Genomic DNA, 26,920 nt, shown 5'->3' with positions numbered 1-26,920 from the left:
ATTCAATAATACCATTATTGGAATCAGCCGACGGCTACATTTGTCTTTTTCTTTTTCTTCCATTTTTTGTTGTTAGTGCTTCCCTTAGTTAGAAAGGCGTGATTCATATTTTTCCATTTGAAAAAGGTCCATACACCACAAATTATTGCACAATAACATATGGAACATTGCAATTTCCCATTAAACAATAAAAAACTCAGTGTTGTATTTCCACAATATTCAGTTCATGCATCATTTACCATCCAATTGTAATGATCTTATTACTCCAAATCATTGACTGCTTTATTGAAATAGTTAAATAATAGCAACTTTTTGTTAAAATATAATAATAGAAAATATGTTTAGTTTATCTTACAGTTGTAAATAACTTATTAATAGAAGCAAATTAATTTTAATTATTTTTTTTAGGTTAGACGGTTACATTATTTTTAAACATATAATAATATTTTAAAAAATGGTTTCGACTATCTAAATATATTGGACTAACTAAAAAAATGATTTGCATGAGTAAATTATTTAAATTTCATATAGTATTCTTTTCTTCTTCTTTTTTTTTTTTATAAATTAAATATAGTTTATATTATTAAGTTACAGCTAATAAAACGGAAATAAATATTTTCCTTTTGTAAAAGAAATTACATTGCTAAATATAGAATAATGTTTCTTAAGAATAAAACCTTCACATTGAAACGAATTTCATTGACTGATACTAATCAAAACCCCCAATGTTTTATATCAAAGTGTAACAGAGATAGACATTTATATTAATTACCTTTGATCAGAAAAAAGAAACAAGAAACTCGATTGATCGTTGCCGCAAAAAGATCCTTCCATCTTCAATAATTTCCCAACTTTCAGTTACGCAAAGGTAGAGTCACAGTCAGCAATTCCAGTTACCATTGCTTAATATCTTACAAACAGCCCTATCCTCCATCAGCTTAAGTTTTACCTTTTAATTCCCCTTAGATATTAATTACAGTTATTATCCTCCAATTATAATCTCTGCAGCAATTTCTTCTGAATCCATACACTATCAGATTGCTGAAAAGGTTATCTGCAGTAAGGTATATCCAACAGGAAGAATGTCGAATTTTATATATTTCTTTTCTGATTCATTTGAAATCGAATTCTTTTGAATATATATGATGTATCTAAATTAGTATTCGCAAGTTTACGAATTATTCTTATAGTAAGTATAAGTTCATCACGAGATCAATCTCTCAAGAAACTATGAGACCATTTATTATGAAGACTAATTATCATCACAAAACAATAACAGTAAATCTAAACACCGTAAACCAATATTATTGACAGAAAAATATTTTTAAAATAAATGAACTAAACAATAAATAAATATGTAATGCAAATGCTTATACTTATGATTTAAAACTATATGTTAAAAACAGTATTTAGTCTAGCCATTACTTAGTAATCTTTTTATTTTACTTTAAACCTAGATCTAACGAATGAGATGGTGGTGTACTTTTTCCTTTAATTACTCAAGCTAATAATGCAACTAAAAGTTTTTTATACCTACATAGATTGAAACATTCAACCTAAATTTAGCAATAGTAATTATTATGAAATATTATCCCGTAAATAACTCTTAATATAAATCCTGATAATAATATAAGGTGACTAAAATATCCATTGGGCTTTGTAATTTTCGGTCAGGCCTTGCAAACAACAATCTATTCCTCTTAATCTTGAATATTGATACATACATATCTAATTAATTTTTTTTTTAATGTTTTTTTCATAATTTTCTTTCTTTGTTAATATTACATGGAATTAGATAATTAAATTTAAGTGAGATAAAAATACATATTTTCATCATATTACATATAGAAATATATCATTAAAATTTTAAAATACTCTAAATATCTATATATAATTTGAACCAATCAATATAGAAAGTATAGTATAATTGGCAAAATAATACTCACAATGGTGAGAAGCTGGAAATATCAAAAATTTCTTTGATGTTTGAATTAAACAAAAAGGAATGAAGAGACAAGGGAAACATTGAATTAAACTAAAAAGAGATGATTTGATGGTTCTAACAGTCGCGATTTATAGACAAAACATATTTAAATTTATAGAAACCCTACATAAACCTTTAAAAGTTTCATGTCACAACCCACCAAAAACCAATTGTTTGGCCAGGGGAGGGGCAAGCTTAGATTTGAAATAAAAACATCCTTATTAATAGAAATAAGAGGCCAAATGCAACTGTAAAATTAAAAGAATATAATTGAATTGTATATACAAATTTCAGTCATAATTTCTTATTATTATTCTTTTTTTTTCAAAAAAAAAAAAAAAAAAGACAATCAATTGGTGGTTAAAATTTGGCGAAGACAATTGGGCTTTAGTTGGGACTTTCAGTACGACATAAGAAGCCCTCTGTCGAAAGTCTCTTCAATCACTGTCTTACTTTTCTTTTGTAGGCACATTTCAAAAGTTGTAGAGACCCCATCTTCTATTATTATTGGTTCCTTTGAAACCCACCCAATTTACCATCGTCATTAACGGTAAAATAATGCTCTTTTTATTTCGGACGAAAAGAATAAAATTTATTATAGAACATACATTTTTGTCGTGTTTTATAAAGGTGTGAATCATACTTTTTCGCTTTACTATATAAAACCCAACATTAATTCAATAAAATTATCAATTTATTGACTTACTTATTTCAGAAATATAGAGTCGGAAGATCAGCACATACATTCACATTCAAACTGTAAAATAGAAATATTTTATTTTAAATAAACACATACGAAGATTTTAAAAATATTATTATATTTTAAATAATAAAATAGGAATATATTTAGTCGGTGTAGTAACATAAATATTTATTTGCAATCAGAGAAGGTTTACGTTGTTAGAGAAAATGATGATATTAACACGCGCCAAAGCTCGGCATGAATACCAATTCCTATTAACTTCCAAATTGTCCCATACAATACAACACAATCATGCCTCGACTGCTCCGCTGGCCAAACATTTGAACTTGCGACTGTGATTTGATGTTCTTCTTCTACTGGAAATATATTACAGCATTGGATTCCTCGATTATCTTCTTCTCTTCTTTTTGGAATTTGCTATTAATATATATTCTCTGTCTTCACATGCCTGTTTCACAAAATTCAATTATCATTCCATTTTTATCTGCTACTTTTCGTTAATTTAGGCCACATGCTCCTTCTCAGCCTTTCTTTTTCTTTTCTTTTGGGAAAATTCTTACTTAATTTTACCTGTGTATCTTACTTTGTCTCACTTTGTTTATATCTCTTTGGTGACCCTGCAAAAGGAATATAAAATTCTTCGTCTAATAATACTATATATGTCTCATTTGGGCCAGCTAGATCTATATAATGGAAATCTGAATCAACGTTTTTTCCCATGACAGCAGCAGTGTGTCAAGAGTTACGGGGTGTGAAAATTCTCGAACCAATCTCCAAAGAGACGAGGGCAAGGAGTGTTCTTGTTATTGTTGTCCTTTGAACATTGGAAAAATCCCAGAAGCTGTTTAGAGATCCTCTTTCAACTTGTTATACATTCATATTTCCCTCTTTTTCTTTTCACTATTAATTAATTTAATTTATTAGTTTCTAAAAGATCTTGTGAGATTATGGAGATACACAGAGTCATGGTAGAGACCAACTTGCTATAAATAATCCTAAAGAAAAAGAATTAGCTCAAGAAAATTAAGATCCTCGCAGAACTGATTATGCTTTTGTTTGCTTTATAATCACTTGATAATTAGGTTTGCATGTGCGCTTTCTTTTCTAATTTCCATTTAAATAATTGCTATACAGTATAGATCTTTCATCTTAATCAACCGGCCTTTCTTTTTCTTTTTCTTTTTTTCTATTTAAATTTTGATAAACGTACAAAAAAGAAAAATAAAATCTCCCCTTTGAAAAACACCAATAATAAATAAAAGGAAAGGAATTAAAGAAAAAGAAAAGATAAGAGAAACATATGCATGAAAAGCATACAAGTATCTCATGATTAATGAGAAAGCACCTCTTTCCAACTTAAAAGAAAAAAGAAAAAAAAAAAACAAGTTTATATTCTTTGCTTTTCTCAACTTGTTACCCATACATACAGTTACTGTATGGAATATTGTTTTTTTTTTTTTTTTTTTATTTAGTTAAAATATATTCATTTATTTAACTTTATTTTTATACTTATATAAATTGTATAAAGAAATAACTTTGATTAACTAATAATTCAAAACATCACTGTCCCTCATGTTCCATGTTTGTTTGCACCCATGACCCGACACCATTGACGGCGACTAATCCTGATATTTCCATAGAGTGGTTTATTAATTTAAAACTCTAAAATTAAACGTAGTGGTCCAAGACATCGTCAAAGATTGCCAACCTTTTAGTTTTCTATATAGTGTAAGGTTTAAGTTCAACTTGATCATAGGCTTGAGTTTAATTTGTGTAATACCCAAATTCAACTCAAAAATTTAAAAATTAATGTTTTTATAATCTTAAAATTTTAATTGCATTCAATTTAAATTATTTTATAATAAAATATTAGTTAATTAAAATAAATAAATTAATAACTAATCAATGAACGTAAGCTACCAACAAAAATCTCACAAGACTACTTGAGCTTCATAATTAGGAGAAAAATCATTGAAACGAGATAAATAATCAAAAAACAAAAATTAATAGACTAGTAATGTAATTCTCCCGATTAAAAGCATGTCAATTTCAGAAATATGTCAGTTAATCTGAATAACTCAAAAAGTGATCTCACCCTTTATAAAATTATTTAACCATTGAATTGTCAATTTAGGGAAACATGGAGTAATTTGTAAACTTAATGCTAGTCAAGACCTGTAGAGAGTTACTCCTACATAGCTAGCTGTGCAGGTCTAATATAAATAGGTATTATTGCATTTTTCCCACAGGCATGAAAGCTACCGTTCGTAACCAGTGTTGCTGTGGAGCATAAATTTTTGTGTCGGGTTCGGAGTATGGTTACAGCCGCCCGCCTCCAAGCTCAGCTCGTGGATCACACCACACTCCAGTCGCCAACCACCTCTCGTATTGAGTTTTAGGTGTTCCCCATTTTCCAAGTAACAAAAGGAACTCCACTTCCTATCATATCCACACCATACATAAGCTAAGGCTCTCATAAACGACAGACTCCCCAATCCTTTATTTCTCAGGATTATCCTCCTTTTGACTTTTTTTTTCTTTAAGAAAAAAGTTCCTGAGTACTTTGTAATGCATAATTTGGATATGCAATCAGAAGAGAGAGTTATAGTGCTCTAAACTCTAGGGTTTAAACCTAACACCTAAATGTTTACTAACAAAGTAGTTCTATGATGATTTGCTTTCCACTTTGGAACATTTTCATTTTCTTTTTTAATCAAAAAGAAGAACAGTCTCATTAGCAAGTAGCCAGCTAGCTAGCTATTACTGTTACAAGATTCTTGAGTTAGTTTTCTTGCTTTTGTCTCTTCTTTCATCTTATTCTTTAACAGCTTGGATGATTATTGCAATTCCAGTTATTAATAATTAGTTTTCAAATCATAAAATTAAGCCAATCATTAGGTAATATTATATGGGGTTTGGTGAAAAAAGAAAAAAAAAATAGCATGTTGACTTAGTCCTCCAAGTAAATTTGGTGGTATCACAATTCACAAAAGCTTGGTAATTAAAACCACTAAGTGTCATATTTCATATGCTAGCACATCCTCATCATTAATCTTTTGCATGATTTAATCATAACGGTTTTTAAACTTTTTGATTTGTTTCTGCTCGGCTCTCTTAATCAAGGAAATGATTAAAGTTTGAATATATATTTGCATTCAAAATTATTCAAAGTGAATATTTTCCAGTTGTTTACAGATATTATAATCATGTTTAAAGATCATTAATCAGTGCACAAAGCATAAGGTGGATCAAATAAAAGAAATTCAATGTTGGGGATGATTTTGCCATATCTTAAGACTCACTCATTGGCAAGAGCCACATTTGAATACGAGGGAATCAAGAGACGATACTTTGTCTATTCTGAAACTTTAGCTAGCCAATGACTAAATGCAATGTATAAAATGATAAATGATGAAGAATTAGAAAAATGGAGGAAATATTATATAATGATGGTGAGGTCAATTGTCACTAACACATATAGTGGAAGGAAATAGGGCCCTTTGCTTTTCTAAATTGACGATACTTTGGCTAAAGAGAGGTCCTTTGGATAATAGAAAAAAATAAAAAAAATAAAAACTTTACTTAGATGGTGTTGTCACCTTATTTGGGTACCTGCATATATGTCCACACAGCTTGGGAATCTACATTGGTTCCTTTTTGGTCTAATATATCACCAAGATCTTCCTCTATAAGTTTAATTTATTATTTTTGATATTTCTTTTCAAGAGAGAAAAAAATAAAAAATAGAGACAACAAAGAAAAAGAAGGAAAAGATGGAAAGTTTCTAAAGACATAATTGCCATATGATGCAAATCAACCTTTGAGTCTCTTTCTAGAACAAAATAATACAAAAGGTTTTAGATATCTAAATCTAGCTAGTTAGCAAGAATGTTTCTTGAAGTCAAAAGATTGCACTAAGCCCAAGAAGAAACCCTCCAGGAGATTTAAAAAACAGTAATAAAATGTTAAAAAGAAAACAAATCATATAAAGAAAGAGCAACTTATTAAAAATAAATACATTATATCATTTTCTAATCATTATTTTGCTCATATATTACAGCGCAGTAAAAAGTTTTAAGGCCCTTCTGTTGTTTTCAAGGGGCCAAGCAGGAAAAATGTAATCATTATCTGCAATTCTGAAGTGAACCCAATTAAGGAAAAGAGCAACTCCAGATAGATTGATATGAGATTTTTCCTAACTGGGTTGATTTCTGTTGGTTGAATGGATCAAGTTTTGGTTGATAAATTTAACGAATTTTTCTAAAGTTATTTACTTGGTGTCAAAAAACAAAAATGTCTCTAATAATTGCAGTACTCCCACAAGTAAGGCTCCTCTAGCCGAAACCCAGTATCAGCTGCACAAAGCTGCCATGAAGGAGAATAATGGAGAAAATCATTCTTATGACGATCAATGCCTTCGACGAATAGATCCGGTAGGTCGAACAAAGTGTCATCAGAATCATTACTAGTGGTGGCGGTGGTGGTGGCGGTGGAAGGAGAACTTGTTGATTCTCGTGTGTTATCAATGACCAAACTACTGCTTCCTTCTGCTTGGCTCATCCCAGCTTCAACATCAGACTGCGTTTTTTCAAGGAAATTAACAGCGGTTGCTGCTTTGGCAGCTGCAACTTGAATGTCTTTTGGAGCCTTGGTGGCCGGACGGGGAAGTCCGAGAGCTAGTTCAGGGAAATTGAGGTAAGCAGAGTTACCCTTGATGGCCAAAGCAGCTACATCATGAGCTCTAGCTGCCATTTCTGCTGTAGGATAAGTACCAAGCCATATTCTTGATTTCTTCCTTGGTTCTCTGATTTCAGATACCCATTTACCCCAACTTCTCATTCTTACTCCTCTATATGTCGGGTGCTTTGCGTTCTCATTATTATCACTCTTTTGCTTTTTTCTACTACTCTCGTTATTATTGCCACTTTCCAATTCCTGACGATCAGCTTTTGTTGAACCTTTCGGAGCTAAACGATTTTCTTGTTTTTTGGAACATGAGGAAGTGGAAGATGTGGTGGTGGTGGTGGAGGTGGAAGAGGAGGAGGTGGAAGTGGAAGTGGTAATGGTGGTGGAAAATGAGGGAAGAAAGTTGTCTTGAGCATCAATATCAAGGTTGATATGTTTCTCCATGAAGGAAGCCTAGTTGAGAAGCTAAAGAGAAATGTTGAGTGATTGGTACATAAAATGGGGGGGAGAAATGCAGTAGCTTTAATGATACTTTCATATATATATATATATATATATATATATATATATATATAAATTTCTATTAAAGAAAATATAAAGGAAAAAAGGAAAAAAAAAAAAAAAGAACTTACAATTAAAGCAGTTTTGGAGGGTCCAGAACATAAAGAGTATACAGTTCAGCTAAATTGTTAGTCATGTGGGAATTAAGTAATAATTCAATTCTGGTTTGAGCTTATGTTTAACATTTTTTGTAACTTATTTGCCTCAACCTACTCTCTAGTCAATTTGTACCCTTTATGTACAAATGACTAATCCTTTTCCATTTTATGTCTATGCAGTTTTAGACTCATGTTTCTATGTTCCTTTCTTTACTTGAGGCCATTAATTCCCCTCATTTTTAACCATGAAGACGTTAATGGGACAATCTTTCTCGGCCTCCTCTATGCATTTTCATTGTAGGTAAAAAAGAAATTAAAGGTTAAAAAAGCTTGGTATATATTTTTATCTGTACATAAAATTGATAAATTATTCATATAATAAATTTAAATAAGAATTTCCAAAAGAAACATATAATCTATCCAATTCAGTTAATTAAAATGTACTGCACAAGATGTATATTACTTTTCTTTATCTGTTATTTTATAACTGTTCATATGTAAGAAAGAAAATCAGTGCTTGTTTATTTACTTATTTATTTTAGTATTAGTTGAGAAGTGTGTTGGCGGTTTTGTCTGTAAAAGAAATAAGGAAATGAGAACAACACAGAAAGAAAATCATGAGCAGCATCAAAGTATATTATTATTATTATTACAGGCATTGTTGATACGTCCTCTTCAACTTGACCCAATAATGTCTCAGCCTTGTCGCAAAATTCAGCAATACATTGATAGATATTCCTTCAAGTGATTGAGCATCACACATTGGACATTGTATAGTTGTAAATTAACAAGTGAAAAATAGAAACCAATTGAAATCTGACTTTATTATACAATATATATATATATATATATATATAGGAGGATTCTGTTAGAAGGGATCAGAAGAAGACAATTGCTGCAACCGCATAAACACATGAATTAATAGTGACCCATCACATTTTTCCAAATATGCAATCTCTAAATACATACATATATATATATGGTTAATTAAAAAAATATACAATTATTATAGTTTCACTAATCACTATTAGTTGATAACTGTAACAGGAGTGGGACTGATCAAGATCATCATCTTTCCCTGTGTAAATTTTGGCAGTATTTAAGGGCGATGATGAAATTACATAATTAAGGATTTTTACAACACTTTGTCTAATTCTTAGTTCTTCGCTTTTCTTAACAGTATCATTGCCTGATTTATGCCAAACTTATTTTTTTAAGTACCTGTCCTTTGCCCTGGTGATTCTCCTTCGTGGTCGTGAAAGTGTTACTGTGCTTCCTTGATGATGAAGCTGCATCGCAAAGTTTTGAAAACTACTCTCCTGCATTTATAGACATAGAATGGGTATTTCAAGAACATCAAAACCTGAATGCCAACTTTTATTCTGCTTTATATATAATTTTCTTGTATTTGAGCTTATAAACAATTAAAGAGCCAAAAGAGTGTCGGTTTTGTGTTAGGTCAAAAAAGGTTTAAGTTTCAGTGTAAAATCGGTAATTTCTTTGTGTGCATTACGCTTTATTATCTTTGTTTATTTTACCAACTTTAAAATGAGCTTCTGCGGATATTGACTATTGATTTTTACAATATTTCTAGAATAATAATCTTGTTCAAAGTTAAATAATCTTTCTTTCTTTTTTCAATTTATGCCTTAATATAGTGGTATAATATGATTATTTCAGAGTTGAGGCATCACTGATGCTCATTTATATATATAGATTAAGAACATACCTATTAATTAGTTAAGTTAAGATTCAAGATAAGCATTGAAATAAGCATGAATAATTAAATAATTCTTTGGTGGTATAAAAGTAGATAATTTCTTGAAAGATCTAAATCTTGTCTAATCTTGTGACTTAAGAAGCAATTAACCAAAATTGTTTGATTCGACAATTTAACCTTTTGCAGTCTGCTACTTTTGCTGTTACTTGAAAGGGTAGTCGAGCTTTTTCCATCAAAGGGGATGAAGTAGGAGAAATCGATGTTCATTTAATCCTCAAATTTAAAAACAAGTATGCTTCATGAACATTTCAGAAAGGGACCAGTGAGTGTCATGTCAAGCACAGCGGTCCATATATATTTCCAGATTTAATGATATTCCGGAGAACCTTTTGCCTGTTTAGTGACTTCATTCTGGGACCTGGGTATGTAGTGGTTACCTGAGAAACCCAAATAACAGAGTTAGTATATTTGCGAGGAGATTGTTGTCTCATTCTTACCAAAATTATAGGAGCTCTCTCCTTACGTACCCCCAAAACTTCTTGACATCTCTCTTGGAACTTACTGCTGATGACTGTTGTGTTGAGAATAATGCAATGTCCTCAAATTTATCTTTCAATAACGTATTCTCATTACCCTCCAAAAGTATGTACCCGATTTATGGAAATCGAAACCTAACTTAGGGCCACCACCCACCATCTAACCCACCGAATCCTATTTGTTTTTACAAAAAGAAATTATTTTCTTCTTAGTCTACATGATTTCCTTGTAGTATTATTATGTGTATATGCATGGCTGCTTTTAAGTGCTAATGATTATTCTATGTGTTTTATCATTATGGTTAATTATCTAATTTTGATAAATTTAGCTAAAATTAAAGCCATTTCGAATCATCTTAACCAATTATAATACGGTTTGTCAAAATTAGATTAATTAATGAATAAAAACTGTTGCTTTTAAAAAAAAAATGTAAAATGTTAAAATTTATATATCTCTACAGTAAATCCACCATAGAAAACTCTATTGTGGGACTATGTCTACCAACATTTAACATTTCTTCTATAAACGAACCAGCACATTCAGGATAAGCTATAGTAATCTCTCTAATAGGTCCATGAATTCCTAATCTGCCATAATTAAGTGAAATAAATCCACTCATAATACCATGCACAACAAAAATAAGACCAAGAAACTAACAATAACAATTATGAAAGCTCCAATGGAGAACTAGATGAATCAAATAAAAATTAAGTCACCGACTGTTGCCACTGTCAGTGTCACCAAGACGAAGCCAAAGCGATAATGAGTTGATTAGTGCCAGCATCAATCGTTGACGTTGTAGGAGGCGGGAGAAATCCACCATCAAAACTTTCGGTGTTAAGTGTTCCTTCTCCAATTTCAGTCACTGTTCGCTACTGCCACTGCCATCAATGAGTTTGCTGATCTTCACTCTCCATATGACCAGGTTCAAAACTTTCTTTTTTCTTTTTTGTGATACTTTAGTATCCTGGGAGTTAAATTATTAACAACATAATACTTTAGCATCTTAAAGTTAAATCATTAATAATTTATATTTAAATTCACTAACATCATTAATTCAATAGTTATAGTTTATTCATTGAGTGTCAATTGCTTGTCATTCCACCATTATTCTATTTATTACTAATTTGGCTTTTATTTAAGATTAGTTATATCAATTTTCATAGAATTAAAAAAAATTAATTCGATTTTTTTAATTTTAGTAAATTTCAACAAGTTTTAGATGATCACATAAAACTAGAGAAATCTAAATTTTATCATTCATCTGACAACATCGATTTTACAATAATCGAATTCTATTTAAAATTTAAAGGCCAAAGCTATAAACAATATTAATAAATTTAAATACAAATTACTGATAGTGTAATTTATAAAATATTATAATGTGACTAAAATATCATAAGAGCTTTTATATTAAAAGATTAAACTATAAAATCAATTTCTACACTTTCTTTTATAATATTTAGATTTTCTTGTTTATAGTTTAATCTTAGTTACTTACATTCAATTAACTGAAATTAGCAGTTTTGGATTTATTTGAAATTAAGATTTGGTAACTGATGTGACATGTTCAGTGAATCTAAGTATTTCAAGTATTGTCAAAGTATCCTTCATTTTATACGACACGTTTAAATTTCACCAGTCCTATTTAAAATCATTAAAATATTTCTATTTTAACTAAATAGACCGTTATTTAATTAAAAGTTAACTTTTTTAATTAGTTATATTTTGACTGTTGTTAAAAGTCAAAGTTAAACTCACCGCCTGACAGACAATACAAACATAACTCATTAATGAAATTTATGTCTTCTTGGACTTTTGCGAAATTATCAATTTTCTTTTTTAATAAAAGAAACTCTCTCCCCCTTCTACATTTACATCAAATTGACCAGTGTCTTGCCATTAACAGATCAAAAAGTTTAATTACCCCATTTTCCTTTTTAAGTTATAAAAAAATTCTATTCATTTATTATTTTTATATATACAATTCAACAATAATCTTTTTCTATTTTATCCTTATATAAAATAGATATAATTTTATAATATGCATTGATTTAATTAATTTTTTTATAATTATTATCTATTAAATATTTTTTAATTTAGGTAAATTATTAAAAATTGATAATTGATATAACGGGTTTTATAAGAGCTAGGGTTGAGCATGGATCTCGGTGATTCCCGCCCGAACCGAATAATCGTACCGAAAAGTACCAGAACCGAAAAAACCAAAAAATTTTATAACTGAATTGAACCGATCCGAAAGCATAGAGTCAGGTAAAATTTCTTTACTTCTTACATATGTTTGTTTATTGTTGATGCTGTTAAGTCTTATTGACGTAATTTTTTACTTTTATTATAGGAATTATTCAAGATCCTGAGATTGGTGAGTCACTTATGCCAAGATTAAATATGGAATGCTAATTTTGAGGGGAGGTAATAACATTCCTTTGCTAATTTTGGACATGTATTTTAGTGCTACATAAAGTTTGTAAATTTATTTATTTTAATGATTGCTATCTTGCAGTAATATATATTTTAATGGTTTATATTTGAATATTGAATGAATTATTGTATTTTAAGTGACTGAATTACGAAACAAGTTGTTCAAGAATGTGATTGCAATTTTAATTTAGATTTTCATGCTACTTTTTTTAGATTAGTAATCATATTTTTTTCTAAATGTATTTGATTAAAGATGAGATTAAAATTATATTTTTAAAATTTTTTAGAACCGAAAATAGCACCGAACCGAACTGTATTGAACCGTAAAATTGGTACAATACGATATTGGATCTTTTTATGTTTGGTACGGTACTGGTACCTTCAATTTTAAAATAACCGAGGTTTGGTATGGTACTGGTGATTTATAAATAACCGAATTGGACCGATCCATGCTCAGTCCTAGTAAGAGTATACTTGTAGAGTAGTACCATAGTTCTGAATAGATAGCACAAATGGCTTCTTTCGAGAATCATCAATGGAAGTAATTATTTTTTTACGCCCTACATTGTCTTAATCTCAACAGTTGGCTTCACTTCACTTGCTTAATTACCAACGACCATTTAAGTATTAAATTATTTAGTCTAATCAGATCAAGAATGCAACAAATCTTTCAAAAAAAGTAGGTTTTTTTTTTCGCAATTGTTCCGGAAAATAAAAGATCTAAGGTTTAAGTCTTCTTCTTATTCACTAAGTGAGTTTTTACTTTTATAATAAGAGGCTCACTGCCTTCTGTTATATAATTCAAAATATATTAATTTTTTTATTTTAAATATTCCCCTTTTTAGATATAAAAAATTTAAAATCTACAAGAAAGTATCATCATCATATATGAATGAAATAATTAGGCTATCAAGAAACTCTAGAAGGGAAGATTGAAATGGTCACAGTTGAATTAAATGATTTTTAATTTGTGGGTTAAGGATACAATTAGTTAAAGATAAACAAATTGGTTAAATATTCGCACGCAGAATGCTGCCAAACAAGCTCTGAAGGTTTAGCAGTTATATTGCTCTGTTTTATTAATCAACAAGCAGGCTATTAATTTTATGCATAATATATCTTTTCTTATTCTGTTAGCCAATCACTCATGTTCCATAGAAGAAAGGATCTCTCTTACTTTCTATATGCATCATGGGTTGAGAGTTATTATAACACCAATTGATTGATGATAATCAGTTGTTATTTATTTATGAAAATCCTTTGTTATTAGAGATTAGAATTTCTTTTTCTTTTTTAAAGAAGGGTTCGCAATTTCCATGGCAATTTAGCTCTGATTATTCCCTGTAAGGAGCATATGTCTGTTTCTGTAAACTAATTTGAGATGGGAAGATGAGGACAAAAGCACATGCCAAAATTAAGGACCTTAGAAGTAAACCCCGACTTGATTGTTGGATATAATTTAATTTATGGTGGATGGTATATAAATGAACATTATTAGATAATTTGTACAAGGAAATAACGCCTAGCTGGATTCCTCCAATTACTTCTTCTCTGTATCCCTGCGGTCGCAATCCATTCCTCTGTAGCCACATCAATAGGGAAACATGTGAACAAGCAGTTTGTTCACGTACTGCTGCGACTGACGAAACAAAATAAACATTTAAGTCACAACGTGAAAAACAATATTTTGCAATAGAAAATAAGGCCAAAGCATGGATCCATCTAATTCGGTTATCTATAAATTACTAGTACAATATTAAACCTTAATTCTTTTAAAGTTGAAAGTATCAGTACCATGCCAAATATAAAAGGATTCGTACCGTATTGTACTAATTTTTACGGTTAAATACAGTTCAGTTCGGTGTTATTTTCGGTTCTAAAAAATTTTAAAAATATAACTTTAATATCATATTTAATCAAATATATTTAGAGAAAATATGATTACCAACCTAAAGAAAATACCATGAAAATCTGAGTTAGAATTGTAATCACATTCTTGAAAAACATGTTTTGCAATTCAATCACTTGTAAATATAATAATTTATTTAATGTTCAAATATAAACCATTAAAATATATGCTACTGCTAGCATAAAAATATTTTGGAGATGACAATCCTTAAAACAAAATATTTTTCGCAGTTGCAGCTAACAATCTACCTAGTAAAAATAAAAGTAAAAAAGTAAAAAAAAAAATACCCGAAACTGAGCAATAGTGACACAATTATAGGAAGAGAGAGCGCTAAAGAGGAAGACGTCTACACGAGCCAATTCTTGCTTCTGCCTTTCTGCGAGTCAATTATGTGTGGCGTTAAAGAGGAAGACGTTTAGGCGAGCCAATTTCTTCCTTATTCCTTTTGATTTTATGTCTAAAAATTTGTCTTAGGGATTTTATCTTTTTGAATTAAAAATTGAGAGGTGCGGCGGTGTGTTCTAAATAGGAAGATGTCTACGCGAGCCAATTTTTTTCTTGTTCATTTTGATTTTCTGTTCAGAGATTTGCCTTAGGGATTTTATCTTTTTGAATTGCAAAATGAGAGGTGCAGTGGTGTGTTCTAAAGAGGAAGACGGTGTGTTCAAATTATTAGGTATACGCTTGTAGTATGTGGTAAGAAAATGTATTAGGGTTAAATTAGTAGATAGTAAATTATAAATTTAGTATTAGAGTAATATATATTAGTATTAGTACACTACATGATATATTAATATATAACTTATATTTTTTTATAGAATATAAAGTACATTATAATATTATAGTTACTTTTAATATGTAGTATTTTTTTTATTTCCGATAATAATTACTTAAATTATATAAAATGATAAATATAAAATAATTTTTTTATAGAGTGTAAAGTATTTTATAATATTATAGTTATTTTTAATAGGTATTATTTATATAATATAAATAATTATTAATAAATATATGTAAAAAATTTAGTTATACGGTTTGGTCAGGATCAGTACAAGACGGATCGGTTATGGTATGGTTATGGTAAGGTTTTTACTAAAGAAGCAGTATCATACCGTAATAGTAAAAAAATTTGGATCAGTTCAATTTGATTATAAAAAAATTCAGTTATTTCGGTTCTGGTATTTTTCGGTACGGTTATTCAATTCGAGCGGGAATCACCGAGATTCATGCTCAGACCTAATAGAAAGCTACTAAATCTTTTATTTCTACCTAAATAGTTTTAAAATTTAGTTTTAATAATATCAATAAATTTTAAAACAAGTAGATAGTCACTAAAATTTATACTTTATAATAAAAAAAATACCGAACCTTTTAACTTTTTTATAAAATAATATCATTCATGTATTTTCTAAAAATATAAAATTAGTAACCGTTTCTCATATTTTGTAAAAAAATTTATTAATGTCATTAGAATTAAATTTCAGTAATCATTCAGCTACAAATCATCTTTTTCTGGTACAAAATATACAGTTTAGTGGCCACTAAAATAATCTATCTAAAAAGGAGTTTTTTTTGAAGAAGTGACTCAGCAGTCATAGAAAATTCATTGAAGTCTTGAATCTGCGTAGGTACGAAATTCATCAAGAGCCTGTTCGGCATGTTAATTAGGCAATTTATAGCTACTTAAAGAGCTTGATCTCTACAATCGCGTAATTAATTTATGGTGGGAGCAAACTAAATTGCCTAATGCTTGACATATCTTAGAGGCATATGTTAGGTTCGGATGGGACTCACATTGATTAGATAGATGGAATTAATAAAATAATAATCAAATAGTGAGTTATATTAAAAGAATGATGTGCTCTCAAGCGTTCACTCAACCTTCTTTTGGCTGCTTTGTTTTTGCCTTCAAATAGATTATCAAATTTTAGAACCTTCATAAATCATAACTGGGCAATTTTGCTTTTGCATCGACGTGCATTCCATCAACAAAGAGAAACAGCAAACACGTGGTCCTTTTTGCGGAAAAAGTAATTACAATTTACATCAGCACAGCACTTAGTACTAGATCACATCGCCCTTTAGGACGAAAGATAAAGCAAAAGAAGTTAAATGATCATCAATTCCCATCAGACATGGCTCACAGAGGGTCAGGCTTGTTTTCAGGTTACTGTTACTTGGCACACGGGAAGGGAAGCAATAAACCGCACACAGGTTAACAGTTTTGTTTGGTGTTCCCAATCCCAAAGTCGAATCAAAAGAATCCTTTGAGATTCATGCACCCAATTAACCATTAACATCCTAACGTAATTTATTTTATTAAGAGAAGCCTACTGCCGGAGCATTAGTGGCTCAATACCATCCAAGAATCAGTCTCTCCAGCAAAGGATTTGGCAGCGATCAAAATCCGTTGTACCAAAGCATAAGCTGGGATGCTATCACTTTTGAGCTTTAAAGAAAGCACGAGAGAAATCTTATCTCACATGATCTTCCCTGTACCACTTAATAGATCAGCAGGTTTTTGTAGAATCACTTGAGTTTAATATCACTTCCACATATGTAGGTTTTATATAAAATGCAAGCCATGTCTTTCTGTTACGGAACTTGTCCCGACCAATCAGCTTTTATCGTTTGGAAAAAAGATGCCCTTTTAAGGTATTGTCATGGTAGGTTTAAACTTCCAACAAAAATGATACGAATACAAATACAAATACAAATATCTATTAGCTTGAGAAAGGGTCTGTTAGGGGTTGACATCCAAGGTCCAATTCCATGAAATTTTAATTCATTTTTTATGCATGGCCCAACATAAATAGATACCATCTCCCCAACTGCCTTCTGCAATAAATAGTATATTTTTATTGCAGAGGAAAATGATATTTAAGATTGCAAGCAAAAAACCGATAGAATTTTAATATATATAACCAACTATAGAATGATATTCTAACAGCTGCTGATAAAATGACACAAGACCATACTAGGGCGCAATAAATGCAAGTGGCAAAAAAATGTCAAAAGTATAAACAAATAATAGCCTATTGATATAGAATTTCATGTTTTTTACCATTAAATAAAAAGAATGTATTTTCACCATTAAATAAAAAGAAGAAAACATACATTGATCCATATTTAATAGAGCTTTTTCTCTTATTTTATTGATGAATACTCTAATTTTTAATTTTGTATTTGTTATAATTGTACTCTAATATTTAATTTTGTATTTATTATAATTGTTGATGATATAGGTAGAAAGAGGACCAACTCTTATTTATAGATAAATGGTGGCTTTTCATCAAATCACCAATGGTTACAACCTTTCATGTTATAACTTTTACCAATAGTCATAATTATTCAATTCACAACCTTTCATTAACCAATAGAATTTAATCACTAATATCTTATTATAATTATATGAGTCGTTAATTTCTTAAAAAAAGAATATGAAAAGAATATGACTAGTAGGCTATATTTTAATCTAAAAAGACCACACCCATGGAAACAAAATGATCGTCATAGGCTTACTGCTGGGCACACTGCACGCTTAGCATTGATGGCTCATCTTCATCTTCATCATATGCCTCATATCGCTGCTGCTGTTTCCACCTCATGTCCTCCTCTGCCATATTAACATCATGCAAAGTGGTTTCTTCACACTCATCCACCTCCATGTCTGACAACTGCTCGCTTAACCTCGTAGGAAGTATAGTTTCTATAACACGGCACTTTTCAGGGATAGAACCCCCGACCCAGGGAACTCCACATTAAAATGGATATAAAGCTTCCGTTTCATAAAGGGCCTGTTATAGCGGGGCATCCCTTCATCATCGATTGCTTTGTACTGACCTGCATTATAGCAGTAAAAGTGAATGAACTAAGAACAAGGTATCAATAATGAATTCAAGGAAAACCATTGAATCCCAAGTGTAATACCAGGTTTTATGACCTCGCCGGGATTTGACTTTATCAGAAGTTGCCTTCCATCAAGATGAGTAAGGGCAAATTGAAACCCACAGAGAGCCTCTGTTAGAGTAAGGGTGCGTTCCACGAGGAGATCATCATGCTTCCGCTCAAACTTCGGGTGATTTTTCAGTTGCAAAATAAAAACAATATCTCCTGTAACTGTATTAGGCTGCAAATTGCAAAGAAAAGTATAAATGTTCCAAGTCAATTACTTAACCACATGGCCCTTGGAGCAAATATCAAACAGCGTATACTATTAGGATATTGCTGAGATGAAATTGTTGTATGGATGGTGAGAAAGAATTAAATCACAGATCTAGTCAGATGTAAACATGGAGTTCTCAAAACAAACTTTGTTCAGACAAAAAATGAACCTGTATGTGAGAAAATAAGCAACTGCTGATATTAACATTCAAAAAATTGCATATCACATTTCAGCTGAGGAAGATAAATATTTACCAAATGCCAAACCAATCCAACAAACAACCACAAACTAAACATTACTCGGATGTGAATTTAACTTACAGCTTCGTCAGCTTGACCCTGGAAAACTATTTTTTGCCCATGTTGCATTCCCTTCTCAACATGAACCTCCAGCACCTTCTTACCTTTGCATTGTGGGGACTTATCCTTCTCACTGATGATCTCACCTGCATTGATAATAGTCACAGTCCACAATGGAAACAAAATAAGTAGAGTATAACAAATCCATAAAATACGCTTCCAAAATCAGCAAGTCAAAAATCAGTTTCATTCGACTACCTGAACCTCTGCATTCAGGACAGATATGTTGCATCCGCTGAATCATGCCGAGTTCAATCTGTCTAGTCGTAATTTTCATCCCGGAACCTTGGCATCCATAACACTTCCTAGAAGCTCCGCTTTTTTAACCTTTCCTGAAACAAAAACATACATGAAAAATTCTGTAGTAGTGCCTCATTTAATCTTTCTTCATTGATCATGAGCACTCCTAAATATCAACAGCCACTGGGATTCTAGGAGAGAAGGGAGGGGGCGGAAAGGTAAATTGGCGTAAGGCCTATTTGATTTGAAGTATTGGTCTTTGCCCCGTCAATACAGGCAGCATCACCAAAAAAATTTAGAGACAAAGAAAAGAACGTTTTAAGGTAAAAGCATCAAAATAAGGCATGTCAAAAAGCATAGATGATACTTGCACCCATGCATGAGAAAGAACATTAATTAAATCCCTCGTAATACCTTAACCACCAAAGTTATCTCAAAATGGCAGTGGTGAATCCAGCAGGTATAAAGAACTACCCCACCCGTACTCCAAAAATAACGGGATTCAGAAGGAGACTAAAGTAAAGGTAAATAAATGATCATATTTTGATGAAGAGCGTACCCATTACATTTGGGACAAAAAACATTTCTAGAAAGAGAGAGCTTCCTGGTCGTTCCATTGTACAGATCCTCTAAGGATACTTTCATGGCATGCAGTACATCTTCACCTCGCTTCTGTCTTCTACCCCTTGAGCTGCCGCCCCCTGCAAGATTCAGACAATTGTGAGCTCCCAATCCAATAAACTAACAAAATAAGTAATGACAGATAACAAAAAAGAAAGCAGGGGGGAGGGGGACATATTTATAAAAAAAGGGCAAGTAAGCTGTTTCTTACCACCGAAAGCTCCTCTACCAAAAAGTGAATCAAATATATCAAATGGATTATGACCGCTGCCTCCTCCTCCCATTCCTTCTTTAAGTGCAGCTTCACCATATTGGTCATATATTTCTCTTTTCTGTGGATCACTAAGAACTTCATAAGCATGAGATAGCTCCTTAAACTGGTAGAAATGAGCAAAAAATAGATGTCAGAATGATAAGAGTAAGCAGAAAACATCTTCACAATCCCCTCTCAGTCACATTTCAGATAACGAATTCCACAATAACATTTATATATAAAAAATTGGAACAGAGTCAACAATGAAATATAAGTTATTTAAGTTTTAAACCCCTAAGTGGACAGGGCTTAATAAAGATTTCAAATAGACATAAGGATCTATACCGGGTTCCCTATTTTGAATTTCTTCACCATCAAAGATAAAGAATTGATACTATTAAGTAACAAGAACTCCAGCACCTAAACCCAAAAATGAAAGGGCAGACATGAAAGACACTGAACCCATAGCTACACCTATTCTTTTAGCCATCATGGCTCAATTGATAGGTCATGTCCACCAATGCACCAATGCCTCAGCTAGCAGTAATGTTCAAGGACCAGGAGGAGGTTGTGCCTCATGTAATTAGATATCAGACACAAAGGAGACATGATTATGGGAAATCTAAATATTCCATACAGCCTCAAAATATGTAATTGCAGTCAAGTGAGCGAGAGAATCTACCTTCTCGAGTGGCTATATACGTAATTACAGTGAAGTGAGTGAGACAATCTACCTTCTCGAGTGGCTATATATGTAATTACAGTGAAGTGAGAGAGAGAGAATCTACCTTCTCGGAATCTCCACCTTTATCAGGATGATTCTTTATAGCAGCTTTTCTATAGGCCTTCTTCATTTCATCTTGACTTGCATTCTTTGGAACACCCAGAACCTCATAATACTTGGTATTATCACTCCTCCTTGGACCATACCCAAACATGATTAATTAGCTTCAGCACTACAGCTGCAGGTGGGGAGAATCAAATCAGCAAATTCAGCAACAAAAATCTGCTAAATTCAATATAAATTTTGGAAATTCTAGTCCAACACCATAAAGTGATTCTTAAAAGATTCACCAAAGCAACTAAGTCAACATCCAAAGGGATAAGCTGTTGTATGTATACGAAAGCAATACATGAACTTTGATAACAAGGTCCGCTCTGTTACATGATCCTCTGTTTTGGGGAAAAAGAAAGAAAAAGCTGATCGTAACCAAAACTTGAGAGAAGACTTATCTATTTCTAATCCTGCAACCACAACTAAATTCCGTGCATTGAAAAATGTTAAAAAGAAGAGTGATGCTGGAGAAGCGAAAAACTTCTCTTCAGCTTCTAAGCTGAATCACTCTTCCTGTTTCAAGCGCTTAATTTCTAAGCTGACTTAGATGCAAATGACATGCAACCCAATTCAGATATGCAGTAATTCCATGCATATAAAATCCATAGATTGACCTTACCAGGGAATGAGAACGGTTGATTGAAAATTAAATTCAGCCTTTTCCTTTGTCAGTCGGTACACAGATAGAGCCTATAAATAAGCAACAGCAGAAAAGAATTTAAGTAATATTCTACCGCCAATAAACATAAATCGTAGCAGCAAAAGTCACGTATCTTTTAAAGCGATAACCTTAAAAGAAGGTTCAAAATTGAAAAAACAAGAATAAGCTGATAAATAGCAGCAGTGCCGAGTGTGAAACTGGTGTTGATAATATTAAAAAAGAAAAATAATAATAATTTATTAACTCAAGTCAATTTAGGGAATCTAAATCTCATTAAATAAATAAAAATACAAAGACATTCCCATAACAGAGAAGTCAAAATCAAAAGAGAAAAAGATACCTTCGCAGTAAAGCTAAATGCTAAATGCTAGGCTGGTGAAGTTGAGTCTGCAGAGAGAGAGAGACTGTGTGTGTGGGTGTTCGTGCGTGCGATCCTTAATCCTCTCTAAACGCAACACTGTTCTGTTTTAACCCTCACGTTGAGGATTTTGTGTTTGGATAACTCGTACAACGTCTCACTTTTATCCGACAAAAAACAGACAAAGAAAATCCTCTTCTTGGAATAGCAGTTCCCATCGGAAGAAGGAAACTGCTAGCACGCGTCTCTGTGCATGAATCATACTTTTCCGGGTGATCTTAACCGTTCGTTGTAAATAATCAAACGGTTAAGATTAAATGCTCAAGTTAAAAGAAAAGTAGTGCGGAGTAGTTGTGTCGTGTTAGTTGGTCAGAGTTGATGGCTGACGGCCTTTCTAAGACTGATTCGACAAAATCAATATTTCGGGAGTTGATTTCACAGAATTATAACAAATTTGTCTTCATCAATGACTAGCTAGTCAGGTATAGTTTATATATTTTCAGAAAAATTGAGAGCTTTATGTTTGAATTTATTATGTTTGCTTTAAATGCATACACAAATTTATTTTATTTGAAAAATATATAAAAAAATAAAATAAAAATAATAAATTAAAAGAGATATTTTAGTATTATGAAATATATTGATTTAATAATGTAAAATTTATTTAAAAATTATAACTATATATATATATTGTTAGAATTTAGTCTTACTATAATCAATTCCATACAAATTTGATTATATAAAATGTTAAATTAATTTTTACTCCATTTAAAACATATAAATTTTAAATTCACAAATGCATTTTATAAATTTTATGAATTTTAATCAAACATAATGAAATCTCATTTTAGATTTAAAATATAAATGATATTAACAAGCAACATTCATTATTTTTTAATATTTAAAAATTAGAATTTAAGTTTATATATAATTTTATAATTTTTTATTAATTTATAAATTTACAAATTATAATTTTAATTAAACATTAACTCTAATTTTATTAGTTATATTTTAATATTATATTATTAACTAATAAATAGTTTCTTAATCAAATAATGATATTAATTTTATTCTTAATTTTTTCTATTAATTTATAAATTTATAAGTTACATTTCTAATTAAACACTTATCTTAATTTTAAAAATTATATTTTAATATTATATTAACTAATAAATAATTTTCTAATAAGATAATAATATTAATTCTATCTTAAAAAATAGCATATTAATTATATTTTAATATTATATTAATTAATAAAATTATAATTAGATAATAATTATAATTCTAAAAAATAATTATTTTAAATTATATTCTTAATATTATATTTAATAATAAATTAATTTTTAATTATATAATAAATTTTTAATTTTTTAAAAAAATAATATCAATTATATTAATTATATAATAAAATTTTATATTTTCTAAAAATAATAATATCTAAAAATAACTAGTTTTCTATTATTTCTTAAAATTTTATAAATTAATATTAAGTATTAAGACTTTTATTAAATTATCTATCAACTTAATAATAATAACGGCCGTACAATACATAAATAGATAACTAATTAGTTAATAACTATAAAATACAATGCATATTTTTTATTTACGAAATGTAACTCATATGATATTCATCTTGTTCATATAAATAAGATATAATGTAATCTAATTTTATTTATTGTGAAATTTTTTATTTTTATTAATAACTTATAAAAAATCTCATTTTAAAATAAATAATTCGCCCAACTTCTACATAATAATTATATCAATGAAGATATAGTAATCTAATTTGTATATAGCATTCAATTTATAAAAGTTATATTGCAAACTGAAATTTCCGAATTTTTATTGTTTTAACTAAAGTTCATGTATTATTTTTTTATTATTTATTAAATTTTGATATAAAATTAGTTAATTAAATTAAAATTATTTGTTAATAGCATTGAAAGAGAATGTATAAATTAAATAATGTATGCGTAACTTGTCGTCTAAAAATATTTATTTTTCATAGGCAGGGGCTAAGTGGACAAATTTTCACGTAGTAGTGCATTTAGTCTTTGTTCTAACCTTGTTGTATTTAGATCACAATAAAAGTGACAATGAAAGAAAAGAAGAAAAAGCAAGCTTCACAATAATATTGAAATTTTTTAAGAAAATTATTTTATTTAAAAAAAAATATGAGAAATAAAATGAAATATAAATAATAAAATTAATAAAAATATTTTATTATTTTAAAATATATTAACTTACTAATGTGAAATTTATTTATAAATGTTACATATTTTGTTAGAATTTAGTTTAACTATAACTAATTTCATATAAATATAATGATATGGAATTTTCACTTCATTCAAGACACAAAAACTTTAAAATTTTATAAATAAATTTCATATATTTTATGGATTTCAACCGATCATAGTTTGATTGAATTTATAGACATAAAATATAATGTAAAAATTTAATTTATAAAATATATCTCGTATGAAACTTATATAAATTTATATAATAATACTGATTTGTAGAATATGAAAGGTGATATAATCTATTTTTGTAAACGACAACTCGTAGACACCTTTTATTTACAGAAACAACTCGTATGAAATCTCATTTTCAGAAAAAACAACTCGTATAGATCTTATATATTAATTAGAGATTGATTCATATGGAGAATGTATACTGTAATCTAACTTGTGCAAAGCATTTAATTCATATATATTATCACAAACTAAAAAGTCTTTATTTTATTTTATTTTCTTAATGGTTTTAGTTGAAGTTCATGCATTCTTTTATTGATATATATGTAACTAAGATTAAAATAAGATCATTTGTAATATCATAAAAAGAAAAATGTGTGAATTGAATTATTATTATTATTATGTCATAGTGCTACGTTAAACTTGTTGAATTTAGATCTTAAAAGAAAAAAAGCCACTGAAATGGAATTAAAAGGGGAAAAAGACTAAATAATATTGAGATTTCTCACATTTACAATCATATTGGAGGTTGCATGAAACTAAACTAACTAATTTTTAGACAGCAGAAAATGTTCAAAACTTTCCAAACTTCGAAACAATTGCATCCGCCCAAAGTTTCCTTTCATAGAGATTTTTCCTTGTAAACTCGTTCATGAACCATAATAATCCTTCACTCTTCAATTCTTCTTCAATATATATGGAATCCGAATTCCTTCTCATTCCTCCCATCTCAACACACAGTTATCGTCTCCCCCCCTCAATACACATTAGATATAATTTCTACTTTTTTACCACATACATCACAGTCACTCCTCTACCAACTGCGTCATGGCAGCAGCTGAGGGTGCGAGGTCTTTATTTTGCCGCATGATTGATGTGGGAAAAGGCGTTGTAGAATCAATGAAACTGATAGCGTTCTGGATGTGGCTGGAGACACAAGGATTTCAAGAAATCATTACAAAGCTCTTTTCTTGCGATAATGAATTCTTGGCTCTTGTTTCCGGTGAGGCTGAGGCTGTTGTATCATCTCTGCAAAGTCAGCATTCATCAAAAACACCCATTTCATCAGTTCTCATGCGTGTCACTGCAACATTAGCAAAACGCTTTTTATCTCCCAGTGTAATTTTCGCGGATAAAGAAAAGGCATTGAAGGGCATTGTGGATGTGTTTATGCAAGTCTGTTGTGTTGCATTCGAGGATATACTGAAAGAGAAAGGGATTGAAGTTCCCAAAGGAGTGGAGTCTCTAGAGAAATTTTGGCAGGTTTCTTCTGCCGAACAAACTGCTGCAGTAACATCTATTGAATCAAAGCTGAACCCTTTTGCCGAGGAATGGAATCCTACAGTTGAGAGAGTGTCCGAAGAGGATAGATGTCTGTTTTTAACGTTTTCGAACGGGTATCCTCTTACTGAGACTCAAATCTTAAAATTTTTTAACGAGTAAGTATTTAGTGATCTTGATACAGCGTACGTACATGCACCATTTGTCTAATTAACCTATTCTGCATATAGTATTGATCAGCGTGTGTTTTGTTAAAATGTGCGCAGGAAATATGGACCCTCCTGCGTGGAAAGGGTATACGTGCATTGGCCAGATCCAAGGAGCGGGAGAAAGGAGCCGCCGCTGTTTGGAAAGGTTGTGTTCAAGGCTTTTTACATACCTGTCGTGATTTTAAATGGAAAAAAAGAAGCTAAGTTTTGGGTCGATAAAAGGCCTCTATGGTGCAAAAGGTTCGATCCAAAGAAGAAGATTGGGAAAAAGAACTGATGTTCATTTTATTTTTCCATATATGAAAATGAATGTCATTTATTTCTCAAATTATCAATGAAATTAGTTTTCCCTTTCGAAGAATAATTACATATAATATCTTCTATTTTGGGCATTGTTATTATAAGGAGGGACATGGCTGCGTAAGCCTATTCGTAACATGTATTTCAAAAACAAATCCGACCAAATGGATTGGATCAAACAACTAATTAAAATTGAATAAGAAATTTGATTAATCTTTATATAATCTTTTATTCACAACAACTTTTGGTTAAATGACCAACTGCTCGTTTTTATATATTTATGACTTTTACATATATATTTTATTCAAATATGAATTTTAGGTAATATATTTAATGATCTTGTAAAAATTCTTTTGTATATCTTTTTTTTATAACATAATTAATGAATACAATATATGTGACAATTTCTGTCTCATGCTTACCCTTGGATGCAAATGTTATGCATGTCAGTATCGAAAATATGCCTAATAACTTGCGGCATGAGAGACCAAGTCTGCCTCCTTAAAATGACTTTACTCTTGTCCCTT

General features: G+C 30.3%; 2 protein-coding genes and 1 pseudogene across 2 annotated transcripts; 1 reads left to right on the top strand and 2 right to left on the bottom strand.

The window, feature by feature from the left end:
* Nucleotides 1-5,528: 5,528 nt before the first annotated feature.
* Nucleotides 5,529-7,911, bottom strand: LOC8265818 (ethylene-responsive transcription factor ERF039). Its single transcript, XM_002511577.4, has one exon. The coding sequence runs from the start codon at nt 7,815-7,817 to the stop codon at nt 6,987-6,989; it is 831 nt and encodes a 276-aa protein (XP_002511623.2). The 5' UTR covers nt 7,818-7,911; the 3' UTR covers nt 5,529-6,986.
* A 10,108-nt stretch (nt 7,912-18,019) lies between these two features.
* LOC8265815 lies at nt 18,020-22,368 on the bottom strand (annotated as a pseudogene).
* Nucleotides 22,369-25,431: 3,063 nt separating this feature from the next.
* Nucleotides 25,432-26,370, top strand: LOC8265814. Its single transcript, XM_002511573.1, has 2 exons — nt 25,432-26,042; nt 26,151-26,370. The coding sequence occupies exons 1-2, from the start codon at nt 25,432-25,434 to the stop codon at nt 26,368-26,370; spliced, it is 831 nt and encodes a 276-aa protein (XP_002511619.1).
* Nucleotides 26,371-26,920: the final 550 nt, after the last annotated feature.

The sequence above is a fragment of the Ricinus communis genome, chromosome 1, assembly GCF_019578655.1.
Source record: "Ricinus communis isolate WT05 ecotype wild-type chromosome 1, ASM1957865v1, whole genome shotgun sequence".
In the NCBI taxonomy this organism is placed as follows: domain Eukaryota; kingdom Viridiplantae; phylum Streptophyta; class Magnoliopsida; order Malpighiales; family Euphorbiaceae; genus Ricinus; species Ricinus communis.
The sequence above is the reverse complement of the archived record's forward strand: the minus strand, read 5'-3'. Positions and strand labels throughout refer to the sequence as shown.